Source organism: Medicago sativa, chromosome 8 (genome assembly GCF_051527215.1).
Source record: "Medicago sativa cultivar Bolivia chromosome 8, Bolivia_mono, whole genome shotgun sequence".
NCBI lineage: Eukaryota > Viridiplantae > Streptophyta > Magnoliopsida > Fabales > Fabaceae > Medicago > Medicago sativa.
Window position 1 is genome coordinate 46,206,475 of NC_140756.1, and position 21,605 is coordinate 46,228,079.

The following is a 21,605-nucleotide window of genomic DNA, read 5'->3' on the forward strand; positions in this document are numbered from 1 at the left end:
AAAAAAAAAGAAATTGCAATGAGCATACTTTATAAAATAAAATAAAAAATCAGTTGAGATATTAAGTTTGGTACTTTGGTTTGTTTCACTAGAAAATTGTGAGAGTTAACTTAAAATCAGGATTCTGCAGCAAACGTGGCACAATGGCTGGGCAACGTGGCACGATGGGAGGTTTCAGTTTTGAGGCAAGACACTGGTTTTTTCGTGGCACGATGGAGGTTCAACGTGGCACGATGGTGCGCTGGCAGCAAATAACAGAAACGTATTTTCTGGTGCAGATTTGTTCCAAATTTTAAGCAAAACTTTTACTATAAATATAGACCTTGTATCAGACTATTTTGAGAGAGATAGAGGGGGCTGAAACAAGGGTTTAGAAAGGCAACAACAAAACTAGGGTTTGTTTAGAGTTTGTCTCTTTGGAACAAACACTAGGGTTTGAGGGTTGCTTCACCTTGGGAAACACTATTATGATTGAGTCTCTTGGTTACGAGAAGAGGCTGGGATTTGGGTAGAATTAGGCGGGAGACTGATTCTTGTAACTCATTACCTCTTTTGTAACGTTACTCATCATATAGTGAAACGGATGGCTGCTCTCTCCCCCAGACTAGGTCAATTTGGACCGAACTGGGTAAACAGATTTTTTGTGTTCTCTCTTCTTCTTTTCTCTCGCTGTGTTTTTTCTACTTTTGGCTTGTGATTATATCTGTTTCATACACTTAGATTTTGGTTGCTTAATTATCCCTTGCTCCACACATCAAGTTTGTTATTGGTGTGTTTTCTCATCGAATCCGCAACAATTGGCGCCCACCGTGGGGCAAGGGTCAAAGGATAATCAAGTATCATGGGTTCAAAGTTGGATATTGAGAAGTTTACCGGAGATAACGATTTTGGGTTATGGAAGGTAAAGATGGAAGCGGTGTTAATACAGCAAAAGTGTGAGAAAGCTTTGAAGGGTGAAGGTGTGTTACCGGTCACCATGTCACGAGCGGAGAAGACCGAGATGGTGGACAAGGCCAGGAGTGCCATTGTCTTGTGCCTCGGAGATAAAGTTTTGAGAGAAGTAGCAAAGGAACCAACCGCGACATCGATGTGGGCAAAGTTGGAATCTTTGTATATGACAAAGTCTTTGGCTCATCGGCAATTCTTAAAGCAACAACTCTACTCATTCAAGATGGTGGAGTCAAAGGCCATCATGGAGCAACTTACGGAGTTCAACAAAAGCCTTGATGACTTGGAGAATATTGAGGTGCAACTTGAGGATGAAGATAAAGCTATACTCTTGTTGTGTGCTCTACCGAAATCTTATTAATCGTTCAAAGATACCATGCTCTATGGCAAAGAAGGCACTGTTACCTTGGAAGAAGTTCAAACGGCTTTGAGAACCAAGGAGTTGACCAAGTCCAAGGACTTGAGAGTTCATGAAAACGGTGAAGGCCTAAGTGTCTCAAGAGGGAATGGTGGAGGTAAAGGTAACCAGAGAAAGAGTGGTAAAAAGTCAAAATCTGAATGCTTTAACTGTCACAAGATGGGTCACTTCATGAAGGATTGTCCGAAGATTAATGGTAACTCCGCACAAATTGTCACTGAGGGTTATGAGGATGCAGGTGCTCTGATGGTGTGGTTTTGTTTGGAGGATGAAGGTGATGTTGGTCACCTTGGGATTGATGCCTAGTGAAGCGGTGTTCGTCTGAAGAGACGTTAAACACTCAACATCAGCCTGGAGAGGCGGTGGTAAGAATACTCATGATCAGTCTGGAGAGGCGGAGGCAACAATACTCATGATCTACCTGTTGAGGTGGATTTTCAAGGTTCAAGACATAGTGGGATGTGCGCATTTGCTAGTTGAGGTAGAGTACACTCAGCGTGAGGTGGAGTTGAACACACCGGTAATGGTACGACTATGGAGGATCTAGGGTGTTATGCTCTATGGTGAGCAAGGGATTTCTTCATAAGGTTGAAGAATGTATAGCACAGCTTGCGGGATTACCCTAAAAAAAGGCCAAGGGTGATTGGATGCAAGGAGGCCTTCAAGGAAGCGGGAGATGTCTTGTGTTGAAGATGTCATGGTGAATGCTTGTGGAACTACCTAAAACTCCTAGTGTAGTTGGACTGCAAGGACTCTTCGAGAAGACAGAAGACGTTCCGATGGCTGAAAAGGTTGAGGTAAAGGCTTGTGGAACTACCTAAAATTCCTAGCGTAGTTGGACTGCAAGTACCTTCGAGAAGGCGGAAGACATTCCGATGGCTGAAGGGATTAGGGTGTAAACTTGTGGTGCTACTTGGTGTAGTGGGAAGCAAGGGAAAGAGCAGCAAGGTGGTTTATGGTTTGGCATCATCACTGATTTGAAGTTAAGGTGGAGAACTGTGAGAGTTAACTTAAAATCAGGATTCTGCAGCAAACGTGGCACGATGGCTGGGCAATGTGGCACGATGGGAGGTTTCAGTTTTGAGGCAAGACACTGGTTTTTCGTGGCACGATGGAGGTTCAACGTGGCACGATGGTGCGCTGGCAGCAAATAACAGAAACGTATTTTCTGGTGCAGATTTGTTCCAAATTTTAAGCAAAACTTTTACTATAAATATAGACCTTGTATCAGACTATTTTGAGAGAGATAGAGGGGGCTGAAACAAGGGTTTAGAAAGGCAACAACAAAACTAGGGTTTGTTTAGAGTTTGTCTCTTTGGAACAAACACTAGGGTTTGAGGGTTGATTCACCTTGGGAAACACTATTAGGATTGAGTCTCTTGGTTACGGGAAGAGGCTGGGATTTGGGTAGAATTAGGCGGGAGACTGATTCTTGTAACTCAATACCTCTTTTGTAACGTTACTCATCATATAGTGAAACGGATGGCTGCTCTCTCCCCCAGACTAGGTCAATTTGGACCGAACTGGTAAACAGATTTTTTGTGTTCTCTCTTCTTCATTTCTCTCGCTGTGTTTTTTCTACTTTTGGCTTGTGATTATAACTGTTTCATACACTTCGATTTTGGTTGCTTAATTATCCCTTGCTTCACACATCAAGTTTGTTATTGGTGTGTTTTCTCATCGAATCTGCAACAAAAATGAAGTACTCTTGCGAGTCAATCCATATTAGAGTCACTTAAAAACATTTATTTTGCTGAAAAGTGTGAAACTATGTATTTGAAGACAACACTAAAAAAAAGTATTTGAAGACAACATATCTATGTTTCTTTTCTTCTTTCAGACGTGTACTTGATTAAGAAAAAAAGTTCTCCCTCGAAAAAAATGCAAGAGTCGATAGCCTCATATCACAATTCAGCCTACACTCTAAAACATTACTCCGTCCGTCCCGCGATAGATGACCTATTTCACAATGTGCACTATTGACCTAACATATTTTAACCACAGTTTTTTTACTTATATACAAATTAAAGATAAATAATATCATATAAGATGTTGTTGGATTCGTCTCGATGAATATTTTTAAAACATTAAATATTCATAATTTTTTCTAATAGAGAATTGAATATATTAAGTGTCACTTAATATGGGACGGAGGGAGTACAAACAAAAACTTTCTAATGACTGCTTTAAATACAGGCGATTACTTATTCCACCTTACCTCCTTCTCACACCTCATATCAAATTTTAAAATGTTTTTGGGATTTTTTTTGAATTATATATTTTCCTATTTTTTGATGGAAAAATGTTTTTTTCACCAATTTAAATTATAAATTCCAAAATTTCATTGTTTAGTCACATTTTTTGTTTTTTAAAATTTTTCATATTCGAAAAAAAATTATATAAATTTTGTTTGATATTTAAATTTTTAGGTGGTATTTTTATATTTTATTTAATGTTTTATCAATTTTTTTTTACTTTGTTTTTTGGTTGTCTTTAAAAACAAAATTCACAATTGCTCAAACGCAAGGGGTTGTAATTTTTTTGGATCAGATTATATAATCCAAACAATGAAGGTGTTTTACAAATAGCGTGCGGGAAGAAGTTAGTGTGGCAAAAGTAATTGTTTAAAGTATATTACAATAATATTATTTAAAGATTTCAAATACTCCTTCCGTTTCAAAATACATGTCGCAATTTTGCAATGTGTACTATTCATGACTTACTTTGACCATACTTTTTAATTAATATAAAAATACAAATATTAACATGTAAAATGTTGTTTATTTATCTCGATAAATATATTTAAAATAATTTTTATAATTTTTTTACTTTAGATAATTAAAGATATTAATGGTCAAAGTTGTGCATTGACATGTGTGAAGTGGTTGACTACGACATGTATTTTGAAATAGACGGAGTAAAAAACTATTTTAAGAGAAGTTAAGTATTCCAATGGTTAATATACAATTTTCTATAAATTCTTACTATTTTAAGCTATTAAACAATGACTTTATAGTAGTATTTAATTATATTCATTAAAAAAAAGCAAAAAAAATAAAAAAAATAAGAACATGTAGAAGATGTTTCTAGAAAAAGCAATAAACTCACAGATGATAGAGGGAGGAGCATGGTGGTTTGACAACGGCAAACGCCTAATCGACGGCTATACGGTGGATGTATATGCAAATTAGTTTCTCTCACTTTGAGGTTTTAGAATGACCTATGTTAACAATTAGTTGTTAAATTAATTTTTTTCTCTTTCATATGAGTTTTGAACATCTCTAACTCCTTATTTTTTAGTTCAACTCATTTGAGCTACTCAACTCTCCTTTCCTACTTTGATGTTAATGTTTCCTCTCTAATTCTTTATAAAAGGTTGGTAATGTTAGTAGTGGATACTTAAGTCAAACTCGATATATTATGAGGTGAAGGTAAAGATTGAGATTGCTTGATCTTTTGAGAAAAATAGTTGGAAGAGGAAAATAAGAGCCTTCACTCATGCAAATGGAATCAACATTTATTTTTTCAAGTTGCTTAAACAACCAATTCTAGGAACTTATATAAAGAAAATGATGAGCATTGGCGTATATCAGATAGATTAGTAGTAGACTATAACAACCATTGTTCTGCTGTTTGTGGACGATTGAGATCGATTTGCAGAGGTTTGTTGTCGATCAAACGGTGAGGGACAAGGTTAGGTTGTTCTGTGTAACTGTGAGAGTGTCCTTGTTTACTAGTTGGAGGTAGAAAACAAGGAAGGGAAGAAAAAGACCTAATAAAAATACTACATTAATTGAACACTACAGATTATGGTACGAGACTAGGATAAATCTTACTTGATCATAGATTCAAATAAAATTTATACGTGTATACACTCATAAATAAAAATAATTAAAAGAGAGAGTGATTACTTGATGTGATTAAAAGAGAGTATCCTGTTTACTTGTTGGAGGTTGAAAACAAATGTACAGTACCAGTTGGCTTGGCTCCAGCACTGTCTGCGAAGAAAAATACCTAATTAAAATACTTCATTAATTGAACACTATAGATTATGGTACGAGACTAGGATAAATCTTATAAGATTTATGAGTGTTCACTCATAAATAAAAATAATTAAAATAGAAAATGATTACTTGATGTGATTAAATTATATCCTTTTTTAACCTTTTTTTCATTTGTGTATATTTGTTAAATAATTTTTTTTTTGGTTACATAAATAAATTTTAGGTTTAATTGCAGTTTTTTATCCTCTTATTTTCACCATTTTGAGGAATTGGTCCCCCTATTTCAAAATTCGACAGTTTTGGTCCCTCAATAATATTTGTTAACTATAAAAATGTGATGTCTCGTGGAATATGATATGAAGATGGAAAAGATCAACATCGATGAAATTGTAACAAACCTCCTTTGAAAACTTCATTTAAAACATATCATGTCACAATATTTTCGACAAAATATTTGATAGAAGGGCCAAAACTGTCGAATTTTAAAATAGAGAACCAATTTTCCAAAATGATGAAAATAGGGGATCAAAAATACAATTAAACCTAAATTTTATTTGAAACTGTACTTAAAATTAAATAAGACTTACTTACCACTAATGCATTCTAGTCTTTTATATCTCTATGTGTTTTTTTTGGGTTTTGTCTAACATACACGAACAAAATGATTTGGTATAAATTTAAGGTTTTTTTCTTCGTGATTTCGTATATTATTTGTAAGTATTTTATCGTTGTATACTATTAAATTAGATGTTGTGAACTTATTTGCAGATTTATCTTTAATATTTTTAACGATGTTAAAAATATATTTTATCAATTTAAAATAATGAATATTGTTCTTTTGTAGAAGAAAAAACTACCACATGCCTTTGGTTTCCCATTTTCATTTTCGTACAACAACACAAAGTATCCAAGGCAGATACACGGAATAGAGTTGTCAATAAAAAGGGGGTAATTTCCCAAGTAGAAGCTAGGTTCTATGTTCTACATTCAAACAAGAGATTTTAGAGCTCTCTCACCTATTTTCTCACAAAACTACGAACCCACCATCCTTACTAATCCAACCTTCACGTTCACCAACAACTTCAAACCCATTTTTCATGTGTGAGTTCTCTTCTGACTCGCTTTCTCAATAGAAAAAACATACTCTTTAACTTCACCTTCACTTCAAATTTGACACAACCACTAATAACACCAACCCTTGTAGAGTTAGATTAGATGTCATAGATTTGATCACAATTGTGTGAGATCCAACAATAGAGGGAGAAGAACCTTTTGGTATTTCCTTTACTGAAGTCTCATCCTTAGCGTGTATATCAAGGCAAAATCTATGCGAGGCAAGCTGGAAGAAAGCATGTATAGTAAACAATATGGAGCATAATAATATGAAATAAATTAACTTAGTCTAAAAAATCGTTATCAACATCATTCTCATCTTCGAAACTACCGCTACCGGTAACATATGAGGTTTAGTTTTCTTTTTACATCCAGGGTTTGACTTTGGGATGGGAGGTAGGCAGGTAGCGTGGGTTAGTGGTATGGAGGTTGGTCGTCATCATCGTCGAAGATAAAGGCATTCTACTCAAATATTCTATGAAAAAGGTAGAACTTCTTAGAGGAGAATTATTGACTAAGGTACAGAGCGAAAAATAAGAAATTATAAAATGGAGAAGACGATGTTTTTGAGAGACTAGTTTCCTTTCACAAACGTGGTCTTCTCTATGTAATTCTTTGTTTTTCACTTTGTAACCCTAGTCCAGTCTCTCTCATTGAAGAATTGCCTCTTTCTTAGTATGTTTGACGGTCAACCTTCATCAGTCAATCAATCTCCTTGTCGGCACCCACGTTAGCTCATATTGCCACCACCATTAGTACAGTCTGTGGTGGTTACAACGACAAGAATGTAGAAGATGAAGATGTTGAAAAATACTAAAAAGAATGAGGTTGTAGAGGAGTCAAAGAGGATTGTGAATTCTATATCGCTCACATGGAACTCTATTTATGGTACATCTGGCTAATTATGAATGAGACAATCTTCAAGTTACATGTTTTCGCGTCAAGGGTCATCAAAAAACATTATAATAGAAGACAAAACTCATACTTCCAATTTATCTTTTAAAACCGTCTATGCTCAAATATCACATTTTTGCGTCAAGTGTCATCGAAACAAAATATTAACTTTCCTATTTATCAAATTTATATTAAACTAAAATCATTTTCGGTTTGAGGATCATTGAGCCACATTTTCATACTTCCAGTTTAGCGAAATCCAAACAAACTCAGCTTAAAAATCATATTTCGCATCAAGGGACATCGAGGTACAAGTTCATCCTTCTCATTTATCATTTTTGTAACCATAAATGCTAAAACCTCATTTTCGCGACAAGAGTCATCGAGAAACAATATGATAGGAGAGAAAAAGCATGTGTTCAATTTACCAAATTTAAAACAAAATAGGTTCAAATATCATGTTTCGCATAAAGGGATATATAGGGACAAGTTCAACCTTCATATTTATCAAACTTCTAACCATATAGGCTAAAATCTCGTTTTCGCGACAAGCGACATTCCAATACTTTCATTTTACCGAATATGAAACCAAATAGGTTCACATATCATGTATTGCATCAAGGGCCATCGAACTTGTAACGATATTAGCTAAAATCTCGTTTTCGCAGCAAGGATCATCTTATTACTTTCTATTTACAAAATTTAAAACCAAATAGGTTCAATATTATGTTTCGCATTAAAGGACATCGAAGGACAAATTCAACCTTCATGTTTATCAAACTTCTAACCATATAGGCTAAAATCTCATTTTTGCGACAAGGGTGATTCCAATACACTTTCATTTTACCGAATAAAAAACCAAATAGTTTCATATATAATATTTTGCATCAAGGGACATCGAGGGACAAGTTCAACCTTTATCAAACTTCTAACCATATAGGCTAAAATCTCATTTTCGCATCATGTTTCGCATCAAGGGACAAGTTCAAACTTCCTATTCATCAAACTTATAGGCATATAGACCAAAATCTCATTTTCACGACAAGGTTCCTTCTAATACTTTCATTTTACCGAATACAAAACCAAATTGGGTCACATATCATGTTTCGCATTAAGGGACATCAAGGGACAAGTTCAAATTTCCTAATTATCAAACTTGTAGCCATGTAGGCCAAAATCTCATTTTCGAGACAAGGGTCATTCCAATACTTTCATTTTACTGAATACAAAACCAAATAGGTTCACATATCATGTTTTATGGTATATTAATACAAATGTGTTGTTCACTAAATCAAAAGAAGAGAACAATGGTATTCACACAATAATATTCTCTTATATAGTAGATGCATCAGAAACACAGGCGAACAATATCTAAAAATATCAAACAATAGTCACATGCATCTAAATCATGTTTTAGATCCATATTACCCTTATTTATGTCTTCAGAATTCTACTTCGAAACCAATAGAAATATGTACATATGGCGAAGAAAATAGATGCATTTGCTACTTTAGTGATGATGAAAACCTGCTAAAACCATAACTAGTCCTAAATATCAATTTTCGTATCAACCGACAAGTTCAACCTTCTTTATCAAACTTCAAAACAATGGTCATAAAGGCACATTGTCACACTTCCAATTTACTGAATTTAGACTATGCTTAAAAATGAAGTTTCACATCAACTGACATCGAGGGACAAGTTTAACATTCCCATTTATCAAATTTCTAATCAAGTTTCCAATTTTCGCGTCAAGGGTCATCAAAAAACATTATAATAGAAGACAAAACTCATACTTCCAATTTATCTTTTAAAACCGTCTATGCTCAAATATCACATTTTTGCGTCAAGTGTCATCGAAACAAAATGGGCGTCCTCTACTCTAGACGGGATCCTTGGTTGAATGTGTGTGTATCTTAGTGTTAGGTTCAGTAGGCTTTATGAATTACCTGAAAAAAGTGACTGTATCATATATGAATTCTATAGAGTGGGGGCGAATGGATAGGCTTCGCAGTGGTGTAGGAGGTTGTTTGCTTGGAGGAATAGCTGGTGGTGGAGTGTTTGCAATCCAAATATGTAACGTTAGATTTTGATTATGAGGCTTAAGTTTATTCCTTGTTTTATTGCTATATCTTAGTTCTATATGTTTTTTTATCTTCGGTTTTTCTTTGTTATGTAATTTTGTGACTTCTTTAAATCCTCTCTGATACGGCATGTGTTGGAAGGACTTTTTGCTTTGATAATATTTTTCATTTTGGCCTCTTAAAAAAGACAATAATCCTTCGAGCTTCCCTAATTATCGAACAAAAAGATGAATATGAGAAAATTAAAGATTTGGTTTTTTCTAAGGATTATTTTTATCTGGTTGTAGATAGGAAATATTGAAGACAAATATAACCAATGTGTGGTGGTGGTGGTTCTAGCATTTTATTCCTCTTATCTAATACTAACGGAAAGAAGGATACGTTCTTTTTATTGCGCTAATGTATGTAAAATGATCACTTAACACGATTCAATTTAATTTTCTCTTTATTTCCTTTGAATAATTTATTTTTAAACTAGTTAAGACAATTATGATTTCTTTTAAAAAAAAAAGACAATTATGATTAAAAATTAGATAAAAAACTTGAATATCTTTTTTGTTAGGCAACAATTTTTTACTATCATGTTCACTTTTATTTGTTAAATAATAAATCAACCATTGATAAAAAAAAAAAAAAAAAAAAAGACTAGTACTGCCTTGTGCTTCCTTTGTTTGTAGTAAAAAAAATATTAGAACAAAATCTCAGGGGTTAAATTGAGACGTGATATTCGATGAGAGCACATGGTGGAGTAAGCAGCAAGTACACATATACATACATATATCGGGCTGGTTCATGAACCAAACGAGTCGAACCATACTTAGCTCAAGTTCAACTCATTTATTTAACGAGCTTAATTTTAAACTCAAGTTTGACTCATTAGGTTCATGAACCAAGTTTAACGAATCAATTATCGAATCGAACCTCGAACTATTTTTGAGTTGGTTCGGTTCATTGTCAGCCCTACCAGCAAGACATATACAGTGTATAACCTAACAATGAAGGCAAGAGTGCAACAAGGCAAAAGTTGTGTTAGAAGTAACTAAGCAAGGTGTACGAAGGACCGATAGAGAGGATTCAATAAGTGAGATTGAATTACTATGATGTATTCCCTGATCAAGCTATTGTAGAAGATGGTGAATAATAAGACTTGGGAGCTAGTAGACAAGTCAATAAACAATAAAACTATTGACTTGTAGAGGCCAAATGATGAAGTTTCAAAGTACAAGACCTAGTTGCAAGAGGTTTTTACAACGTATTCTAGATTTCAATAAAAAATAATTGCATCAGTGGAGACAATCAGAATTGTTGTTGCTATAATAACTTGTTGAGGTTGGTTTATGTACCACCAACTAGATGTAAAGTTAGCAATTTTGAATGGACCGCTTAAGAAATAGGAATATATTTAAGGCAATCAAAAAAAGCATGCACCTAAAGCTCAGTAAAGATGCTAATTAGGAGCTGGTGAATTCTATTTTATACAAACATATTATTGGCTCACTAAGATATTTGTGTACATAAGATCTGACCTATGTTAAGGCGTTAGTTTGGTTAGCAGATTCACGGAACAATCAAAGACATGTCACCTAATGGCTAATATCTACTTAGAGACTTATGATCTATCATCTATGTGAAAGGTACCATAGATCATGGGATTCTAATTCCTAAAAGGTAGACCTATGACGCGGCGCGTGCTTTGAGCCATGCATCGTGGCACACATATGAATTTCGTAGTCCATAACTATTACGGAAAATTAGGGTTTTGTATGCCTATAAATACAAAGGCTTTGTCTCGCTTGAAAAACATGTTCTGACGACGAGAGAAAGGTGAATTCACGGTTTAGGAAGGTTACCTCGATTGGAGGAATTCCAGAGGCGACGAATCGACCAACGGTGATTTCAATTTATGTATTTATTTTCATATACTTTTGTTTATGTTTAAAATAACATGAGAAACTAAGATCTTAAGGTTAGGTCATATAGAGGAACCTCTTTGTAACGGCTTTAACTATGTAATCTATTGGTTTATTTGAAAACAATTACTCTAGATAAATTTTCATTCATTTATAACTTGTTCATAAAATGCCTTTTGTGTGTCTATGGAAGTTCATGAAATGATCCAATCTCAACTGACGACCGCTAACCTAGACCATTGGATTTGCACTAGTTATTATTCGTTTTAACTAAATTAATTGTTTCTATTTAGTTTTCCTCCAATTAAACATGTTCTTGAAAGTCGTCATGAAGATCACATGAATTAATACTATCTGACGAATTTAAGACAATGACAACGATCGCCTAATTATTTATTTTAGATTTAATTTTTCTCGGTTTATTAATAGGAATTAGTTAACATAGATTAGTGCTTGTATTAACTCCTTTGTACAATTAAGAGCCTTAAGCCTGAGAATCTAGGGAATTCTGATTATGAAAAGAAGACGTCATGTCCAACAGGGAAATAGCTACTATGATCAAATGTCTTGAAAACTTTATTTTATTTAGAGAATTTTAGGAAAGGGGCCTAATTAATAAATAAGCAGTGAAAGAAAGAGGAATCAAGGATGACCTAATCACTTTTTCTCTTTATTTGCTTCAACTCGACCATTGGCAAGTGCAACCCCCTGTTACTTAATTCTAATCTAATATTCGCAGTAGTAAGTAGGAATTTGACAATCCTTGTGGTGATGAACTTATTATAAAGATTATTACTTGACGATACGTTTAGTATACCTGCTAAATTTAGTCATTATTTTTTTTCCTTTGAGACCAAGTACATAAGCAGAAACTAGAACTTGAGTAGTGTAACACTAGATACAATTAGTTTATATACACACAAAACCTTTGAAGAAAAGGAGGTTTGATGATTTGAAGAAATTGATAGGGATGGAATCATTAGTCAATAGGAGTTAGTTGAAGTGTTGGGAGGTAATGTATATTGGTTGAGGTAATTTCTTGACAAGTAATCCATGTGTTAGTTAGTTAGTGTTGAGATTAGTTAGTTTGTTTGTTAAGTGACTTGTTTGACAAGTAATCAGTTTGTTAGCTGGTTTATGTTGAGTTTGTTAATTGGTTGAATTACTTGCTATATAAGCAATCAATCAATGTATGTCCGAAATAAAATTAACATAATTTAGATTCTCTTTTATGTGTGTGCAACTTTCACTAAATAATTACTCTTTCCATTCTAATCCCTTGATCCATTTCCTTCCAATTAATCAACTTTGAAATAACAAAGTGTTTCAAAACACTCATCAAATAAAAACATTACTCTATCATGAAACCAAATTTAAAAAGATTTTTACTTTAAGTATCTTGTGTCCTATCTCAAAATTATTATTCAGTGGATAAAAAATAAATAATAAAAATGTATTGAATGCTTTAATAATTTTTCATATAATTATCTTTGATTATTTTATTATATTTTTTAATAAATACAACTTTATTTCTAATTATATATATTATTTAAATTGTAATCATTTTACATATATTTTTAAGATTTGCCCTGAAAATAATATTATAAAGAAATTATAACAAAACACTTGCACTCTAAAATAGAATATTGAAAAAAATGAAGATCTTAGGTAAAAAATTTTAGATGTTTTTCGTATGATTTTAATATTATTTTTGTAAAAAAAATGTGAATCTTAACTTAAAATACATTTTTTGTGGTTAAAAAAACTTTGAGAAAATTACTGTTTTAAAGAAATCATGAGTAGTCAACATTAAGAATCATATGAAAAAGCACATATGAATAGATGCACATAAGTTTTTTGTCATACTGAAAATTGAATGAGAATTGTATGATGGAATACAATTTGTAAGAAGAAAATTGGTAATTGTCTTCACAAGTATGTGTTTTGTCACATGATATGGTTCCTTAATTGTGAATCTATGATGCAATGTAGATTGTCTCATGTTCGGTGGTTGAATCACAAAATTGTGAATCGTATGATGTAACATAAATTGTTTCATGTTAAGCGTTTTGTCACATGATATGGTTCCTGATAGTGCCAAACCGCAAGTGCACGGCCTATCGAAGTAATAGTAGTAAGTAGAGTATCGTTCCGCTAGGGAGTTGTTCAATCTAATTAACTTTTAGAAAATGATTAGAGGAGAAAGAAATAAGAAGTTTGAGAGTGCAGTTGTTTGAAAGTAAATAACAATAATAATAAAGAGCCTTGGGATCATTGGTTCATCATAATAACGAATCTCTTCTCAAGCAAGCCTTAAACTTTATAATTCTATGTTAATCTTAATTTCTAAGGACAAGTTTCTCTTTAGCATATCACAGCTTCTCTCGAAGTCAGTGAGTGTATCCCTCCAACAACCACACCTATTCTCATGGGTGATTGCCTTTGGGACCCTTGAAGATCGAAACTTTATGTGTCCCAAGGTTTGCTAGACTATTCTCATGTTTCGCAAACCTTGTCCAAATTCACTTGTTCGGATATCAAAGCTCCGCGTTCGCTTTATGAATTGATATCTGTGATGATGAATTAACCATTATCAAACCCTCCGCGTTCGCTTCCACAGTTTGATAATAATTAATTCATGTTAAAACGGTGAATTTAGATTAGGAATTAAGGTAACATATAATTAGGGTTTAAGGCTTGGCTTAATCCGGATTACGTCATTAGACTTACCCAACAATCCCAAGACAAAGAAGTCTACTCACTCATGTTCATCGTAGACATGGGGGAAGAAGAGAGAATGCGATAAAGTAAATTGCGAGAAACAAAGTAAAAGGAAATAAAGACTTTATTGAAATAATACTTGCAATATTCAAAGTAAAGGTGAATGTTTATGGTGGAGAGCTACTCTATTTATAGCTTTACAATTGACTTAGAAACTAAGCAACTAAAAGGGCAAAACAGTAAAGCTGCAACAGGGTAACTTGGGCTTGAAGAAAAAGCAGCAAAAGTGGCCTCTGGAGGTGGCACGGCCGTGCCACATGTTGGCACTGGCCGTGCCAAGCTTCTGACTCGGTGGGAACATATTTTTGTTCCGTATTTTCGCACTGTATTTGCTCCAGTCCTCTTTCTTTTGCTCCAAGACACCTTCCACCATATATTCGTTCCTAAAATATAATAAAAAGCAATTTAAAGTAAAATATTCAAAAAGGAAATAAATATGCAATAAAATCAAATCAAATCTTTATAAAACTAAACTAAATAATGCATTAAATTAGACTAATTATTGACTCATCAAACTCCCCCACACTTGAATCTTTGCTTGTCCTCAAGCAAAAGGCAATAGACATAGCAGCAACTAAAAGGATTAATTATGGCAATGCAATTGAAAACACAAGTCTCTTTGAAGGTTTTGTTTCAAGTACACTAATCATAATTTCAAATATTCCTCGTGATCCTATTCAACCCAACATCAAGTCTCAAGTGAGTGTGTGTGTGCAGTCCAACCTTTTTCTTGCTCCTGTATAAGACAGATATTATGAGGAATAGGTTCTCTCCTTAATGCTAAAGTAACCGAGAAAAGTCCTTTCTTCATTTCATATAAGAGTGATGGGAATTTAAGTTAAAATTGAATTAAATTAACAATTAAGCACAAGGGGATGCAGGTGCTTAGGGGTTATCTATCCTTATAGGAAGTCTTTTTGGATGTAATTGTCCTTTCCCCCTAGATTCAAAATCACCCTAGGCAGTGCTGCAAAATTTCTTTTTATTTCATCTCCGCGTAGGAAGTCTTTTTGGATGTAATTGTCCTTTCCCCCTAGCATTGATGAATTTTTTTTTTTAAAGTTCAAATTAGGGAGTCACCACCACAATTAGGAAGTTAGGGATTGTCCTTTCCCCACATGTTGGTGCCATTCTCCCGCCCCATTTAACTTTTAACAATTAAGAATATAACATTGAAGCACAATTGATTAATTTCCCACACAAACTTTATACTACTTTTACTCTAAAGACTTTAAAGGGTCTAAGTTAACATTAAAGATAGAACGTGCTCCTTAAAATACCTATTCATACACTTGCTCAAAGATTGCAACCGGGTGCTTTTCTCATTGGAGAGTTTTTTTTCAATAAAACAAGATATGGGTATAGCAAGAACACAAGAAACACAAGAACTACTTTCATGTACAAGAAACAACCTTTAAAGAAGAGACAAAACAAAAATTTTATGCCATATTTTACATTAAAAACAAGCTACTTAATCATGCCTTTCGCTATAAAAATAAAACAAAACAATAAAGTTCAAGGGAGTTCGGAAACACTACGACTCTAGACAATTTATTAGACCCCCCCCCCCCCCCCCCCCCACACACACACACACACACACACTTAGGGGAAGCATTGTCCTCAATGATTCAAAGAAAAGAGAAATAAAAGAGAAGAAGAAGAAGGAGAAGTAGAAGGAAGGGATGCGGAAAGCTCACAATGTGCCAAAAGTGCAAAAAAAAAATTGATTTTTCTGAGTCTGTAGGGTGGCACGGCCGTGCCAACATCAGCACGGGCCGTGCCATCCTTCTGGACACCGGTCTTCAGTTTTGCTTCCTTTTTCGAATCATAGTTGAACAATTACCTACAAAACAACTTAAAACAAACAAAAGCAATTAAATGTGTGGGTTGCCTCCCACGAAGCGCTCTTTTAATGTCATTAGCTTGACGAAAGATGTAAGAGTAGTTCCTCATGGAGGATCTGAGAGGGTTAGGATTGTTTCTTCTTCAACAGCTTCACCTGCATTGTAAATCTTTAGTCTTTGGCCATTAACTTTGAAAGGTCCAGTCTTTTCAGAAAAAATTTCAATTGCCCCATAGGGGTAGACAGTACGAACAGTGAACGGACCAGACCACCTTGATCTTAACTTACCTGGAAAAAGCCTTAACCTAGAGTTAAAGAGCAGCACAAGATCACCGCTCTTGAAGTTCCTTTTGAGGATATGCTTGTCATGCCAATTTTTAGTTCGTTCTTTGTAAATACGGGCATTCTCATAAGCATTTATCCTAAGTTCCTCTAACTCACTTAATTGAAGTTTTCTCTTATGACCGGCTAACTTTGGGTCCAAGTTGAGGCTTCTTATTGCCCAATAAGCTTTGTGCTCAAGTTCAACCGGAAGGTGACAAGATTTTCCATAAATTAGTTTAAAAGGTGTCATTCCAATTGGAGTTTTGTAAGCTGTTCTATAAGCCCAAAGAGCATCGTCGAGCTTACTTGACCAATCCTTCCTAGAGTTTGAAACTGTTTTTTCAAGAATGACTTTTATTTGTCTATTGGAGACCTCAACTTGTCCACTAGTTTGTGGGTGATAGGGTGTAGCAATTTTGTGTTTCACTCCATACTTTTGTAAAAGTTTTTCGAAAAATTTAGAGATGAAATGAGACCCGCCATCACTTATTACAACCCTTGGCACTCCAAACCTTGGAAAGATAATCTTTTTGAAAAACTTTATAACAACATGTGCATCATTAGTGGGAGAGGCAACAGCCTCAACCCATTTGGACACATAGTCAACCGCCACCAGTATGTATTGATTTCCAAAAGAGGAGGGGAAATGCCCCATGAAATCAACACCCCATACATCGAAAATTTCGACTTCAAGAATGTTGTTTAAGGGCATTTAATTCCTCTTAGTGATGTTACCGGTGCGCTGACATCTGTCACATTTAGAAACGAATTGATGCACATCCTTGAAAAGTGATGGCCACCAGAAACCAGATTGAAGAATTTTGAAAGAAGTCTTTTGAGTACTGGCGTGGCCACCGTAAGAAGAGGAGTGGCAGTGGGTTAGAATACTACTTACCTCGTTTTCAGGAATGCATCTTCTGAAGATCCGATCCGAGCCTCTTTTGAAAAGGTAAGGTTCATCCCAATAGTAATGTTTGAGGTCATGGAAGAACTTCTTCTTTTGTTAGTAGCTCAATCCAGGTGGTAGTACTCCAGCTCCAAGAAAGTTAACAAAATCTACATACCAAGGTGCGTTAGTTTGTGCCAATAAGAAGAGTTGGTCATCCGGGAATGAATCATCCAGGGGCAACTCATTCTCATTGGTTTCCCTAAGGCGAGACAAGTGATCAGCTACAACATTTTCGGTACCCTTTTTATCTTTTATTTCAAGGTCAAATTCTTGGAGGAGCAAAATCCACCGGATCAACCTCGGCTTGGCATCTTTCTTGTTTAACAAATATTTTATTGCCGAGTGATCTGTGTAAATGATGATTTTTGATCCTACCAAGTATGGCCGAAATTTGTCAATGGCATAGACTACCGCTAACAATTCTTTTTCTGTTGTGGCATAGTTTACCTGTGCCCCATCAAGGGTCTTTCTTGCATAATAAATGGCATGCATCTTCTTGTCTTTTCTTTGTCCCAACACAGCCCCTACCGCATAGTCACTAGCATCACACGTTATTTCGAAAGGTAAGTTCCAATCCGGTGGTTGTATGATTGGAGCAGTGACCAAAGCTTCTTTCAACCTGCAAAATGCTTTTAGGCATGCATCATCAAACACAAAATCTGTATCCTTAAGGAGCAAGCTTGTTAGTGGCTTAGTTATTGAAGAAAAATCTTTTATGAAACGGCGGTAAAATCATGCATGCCCTAGGAAACTTCTTACTTCCTTTACCGAGTTAGGAGGAGACATTTTTTCAATAATTTCAATTTTTGCTTTGTCCACCTCTATACCCCGTTCAGAAACTAAGTGTCCTAGGACAATTCCTTCTCTTACCATGAAGTGACACTTCTCCCAATTCAACACTAAGTTCACCTGTCCACATCTTTCCAAAATTTTTTCCAGGTTAGTCAAACAATTATCAAAACTAGATCCATGCACAGAGAAATCATCCATGAAGACTTCCATTATATTTTCAACAAAATCAGAAAAAATAGACATCATGCATCTTTGAAAAGTAGCGGGGGCATGCAAAGACCAAAAGGCATTCTCCTATAGGCAAAGGTATCAAAGGGGCATGTGAAAGTGGTTTTCTCTTGGTCATTAGGGTGAATAGGTATTTGGAAGAATCCGGAATACCCATCTAAGTAACAAAAGTGTGAATGCTTAGCTAACCTTTCTAACATTTGGTCTATAAAGGGGAGTGGGAAGTGATCTTCACGGGTTGCCTTGTTAAGCTTCCTATAGTCAATACACATTCTCCAACCGGTGACGGTTCTAGTTGCAATGGATTCATTTTTATCATTCTTAATAACTGTGAGACCACCCTTTTTAGGTACTACTTGAACCGGGCTAACCCATTTGGAATCAGAAATTGGGTAGAGAACACCTGCATCTAGGAGTTTTAAGACCTCTTTTTTCACAACTTCTTTCATGTCAGGGTTCAACCTTCTTTGGTGTTCAACGGAGGGCTTATAGTCCTCCTCAAGTAATATCCTATGTGTGCATAATGAGGGGTTTATTACTTTAATGTCGTCGATGGTATAACCTATAACTTTAGGATACTTCTTGAGGACATAAAGCAACTTTTCAGTTTCAACCTCATTTAGATTTGCATTCACAATAACAGGGTAAGTTGAATTAGGGCCTAAGAATTCATACCTCAAGCTTGGTGGGAGTGGTTTAAGCTCCACCTTTGGTGCCTCTTTTGGTGGAAGGGCTGGTTCTTCTCCCATTAGTTCCTCCACGCCCATATCTTCCATAGGAGGAGTTTCATCCAACAACTTCTCATACTCTTCGGCATCTCTATCTAGCTTTGTACCTGCATCACTAACCAAGTATACCTCCAAACCATCATGTGTAGTTGATGCTAATGAGCATTCTTTCACACAATGGTCAATTATATCTAGCATGCAATAAGAGTCTTTGATGGAAGGATTTTTCATTAGTTTAGCGAGTTCGAATTCAACGGTTTCCTTACCAACATTAAATGCCAACTTACCATGCTTAACATCAATTATGGCTCCTGCGGTAGCAAGGAAGGGCCTTCCCAAAAGTATCGGTACTTCGCTGTCCTCCTCTATTTCCATGACAACAAAATCTGCAGGGATATATATTTCTCCTACCTTGACAGGGACATCCTCTATGATTCCAGCTGAGTACTTAATGGAATGGTCTGCTAATTGTAAGGTCATTCTTGTTGACTTAAGTTCCCCCAATCCCAACCTTTCGTAAAGAGGATAAGGCATTAAATTGACACTTGCTCCTAAGTCACACATTACCTTTTTTACCATTTCAGGGCCTATGACACAAGGTATGGAGAAACTTCTTGGGTCTTTAAGCTTTGGTGGCAATTTATTTTGGATGATGGCACTACACTCTTCCATAAGGTTCACCGTTTCACTCTCCTCAATTTTCCTCTTTTTTGAAAGAATTTCTTTTAAAAATTTAGCATAGGTAGGCATTTGAGTTAGGACATCGGTGAAGGGAACATCAATGTAGATTTTATTCATCATTTCAATGAACTTTTTAAATTGCTCATCAAGCTTAGACTTTGCAAATCTCTGAGGGAAAGGAATTTTTTGTTTGAAGGGAGGTGGTGTAACTTCTTCACTTTGTGGTTTCTCACTCTCTTCTCTAGTCATCTCACTTTGTGGTTTACTAGTCTTTTCCTCAACCTCACTAGGCTTGACTCTTAAGGGGTCCTCTAATTGCTTACCACTCCTAAGCGTAACGGCGTTCATTCTAGGTTGGCAAAATTCTTGAACAACTAGAGAGAGCTGAGTCTCTAAGATTTTGTTGTGAGAGGAAATCGAGTCTATTTTTGATGTAAGTGTAACAAAAGAGTCATTCAAAAGTCTAGTTTGATTCGCAAGCTCCTTGAGCTGTTCGGATTGGTTAAAAAGAAAATTTTCCATTAAAAGTTCGAGATTAGACTTTTGAATAACCTTTTGATCAATTGCATAACTTGGTGGTGTTGTTTCTTGAACCAAGGGATTGGGGCTTTGGTTAAAACTTACCCCTTGGTTGTTTTGACGGAGGAAGGAAACGGATGAGAAATTCTTGCTTTAATTGGTCCCATGAGGTGATAGAACCAACTCTTAGGGAATGGAACCAATTAAGAGCCTTGTCTTTTAGAGAAAAAGGGAAGAGATGCAGTCTTAAAGTTTCTTGGTTTTTCTTATATGTTACAGTGAGCCGCCAAAAAGTTGAGATGTGGAGATTGGGATCCTCATCGGGGGATCCCGAAAAATAATTTTGTTGCACCATCTTAAGTTGGACAGGCTTAATTTCAAAGTCTTCACCCTCAACCGTTGGATACACAATAATAGCATATGGCTCTTCCGTTGAAGGAGTCACGTATTCTTTAAGAGCACATTTTTCAGCCATGTTGGTGTTATTTTTGTGCTTTCCAAGAAGTTAATGGTGAAGGAAAACTAAAAATAAAAAGAGAAAGAAGAGATAAAGAAGAAGAGAGAATTCTAATCACTAAAAAAAAGTTAACCAAATTAGTTAACTCCCCGACAACGGCTCCAAAAACTTGATAGGGCCAAACCGCAAGTGCACGGCCTATCGAAGTAATAGTAGTAAGTAGAGTATCGTTCCGCTAGGGAGTTGTTCAATCTAATTAACTTTTAGAAAATGATTAGAGGAGAAAGAAATAAGAAGTTTGAGAGTGCAGTTGTTTGAAAGTAAATAACAATAATAATAAAGAGCCTTGGGATCATTGGTTCATCATAATAATGAATCTCTTCACAAGCAAGCCTTAAACTTTATAATTCTATGTTAATCTTAATTTCTAAGGACAAGTTTCTCTTTAGAATATCACAGCTTCTCTCGAAGTCAGTGAGTGTATCCCTCCAACAACCACACCTATTCTCATGGGTGATTGCCTTTGGGACCCTTGAAGATCGAAACTTTATGTGTCCCAAGGTTTGCTAGACTATTCTCATGTTTCGCAAACCTTGTCCAAATTCACTTGTTCGGATATCAAAGCTCCGCGTTCGCTTTATGAATTGATATCTGTGATGATGAATTAACCATTATCAAACCCTCCGCGTTCGCTTCCACAGTTTGATAATAATTAATTCATGTTAAAACGGTGAATTTAGATTAGGAATTAAGGTAACATATAATTAGGGTTTAAGGCTTGGCTTGATCCGGATTACGTCATTAGACTTACCCAACAATCCCAAGACAAAGAAGTCTACTCACTCATGTTCATCGTAGACATGGGGGAAGAAGAGAGAATGCGATAAAGTAAATTACGAGAAAGAAAGTAAAAGGAAATAAAGACTTTATTG

General features: G+C 35.3%; 1 protein-coding gene across 1 annotated transcript; it reads right to left on the reverse strand.

The window, feature by feature from the left end:
- Nucleotides 1-17,322: 17,322 nt before the first annotated feature.
- Nucleotides 17,323-20,691, reverse strand: LOC146899321 (uncharacterized). The gene is made up of 4 exons (XM_085736745.1): nt 20,322-20,691; nt 18,660-20,119; nt 17,716-17,934; nt 17,323-17,508 (listed from the first exon to the last, which is right to left on the reverse strand). Exons 1-4 carry the CDS (start codon nt 20,689-20,691, stop codon nt 17,323-17,325), a joined length of 2,235 nt encoding a protein of 744 aa, XP_085592871.1.
- Nucleotides 20,692-21,605: the final 914 nt, after the last annotated feature.

Coding starts and splice junctions, on each gene's coding strand:
- LOC146899321 (XM_085736745.1), bottom strand. CDS start 20,691: ATGGCTGAAAAATGTGCTCTTAAAGAATACGTGACTCCTTCAACGGAA. Junction 17,935..18,659: donor CAATTTCTGATTCCAAATGG/GTTAGCCCGGTT, acceptor TTGCTCCTTAAG/GATACAGATTTTGTGTTTGA. Junction 17,509..17,715: donor AGACCCTTGATGGGGCACAG/GTAAACTATGCC, acceptor AAAGATAAAAAG/GGTACCGAAAATGTTGTAGC.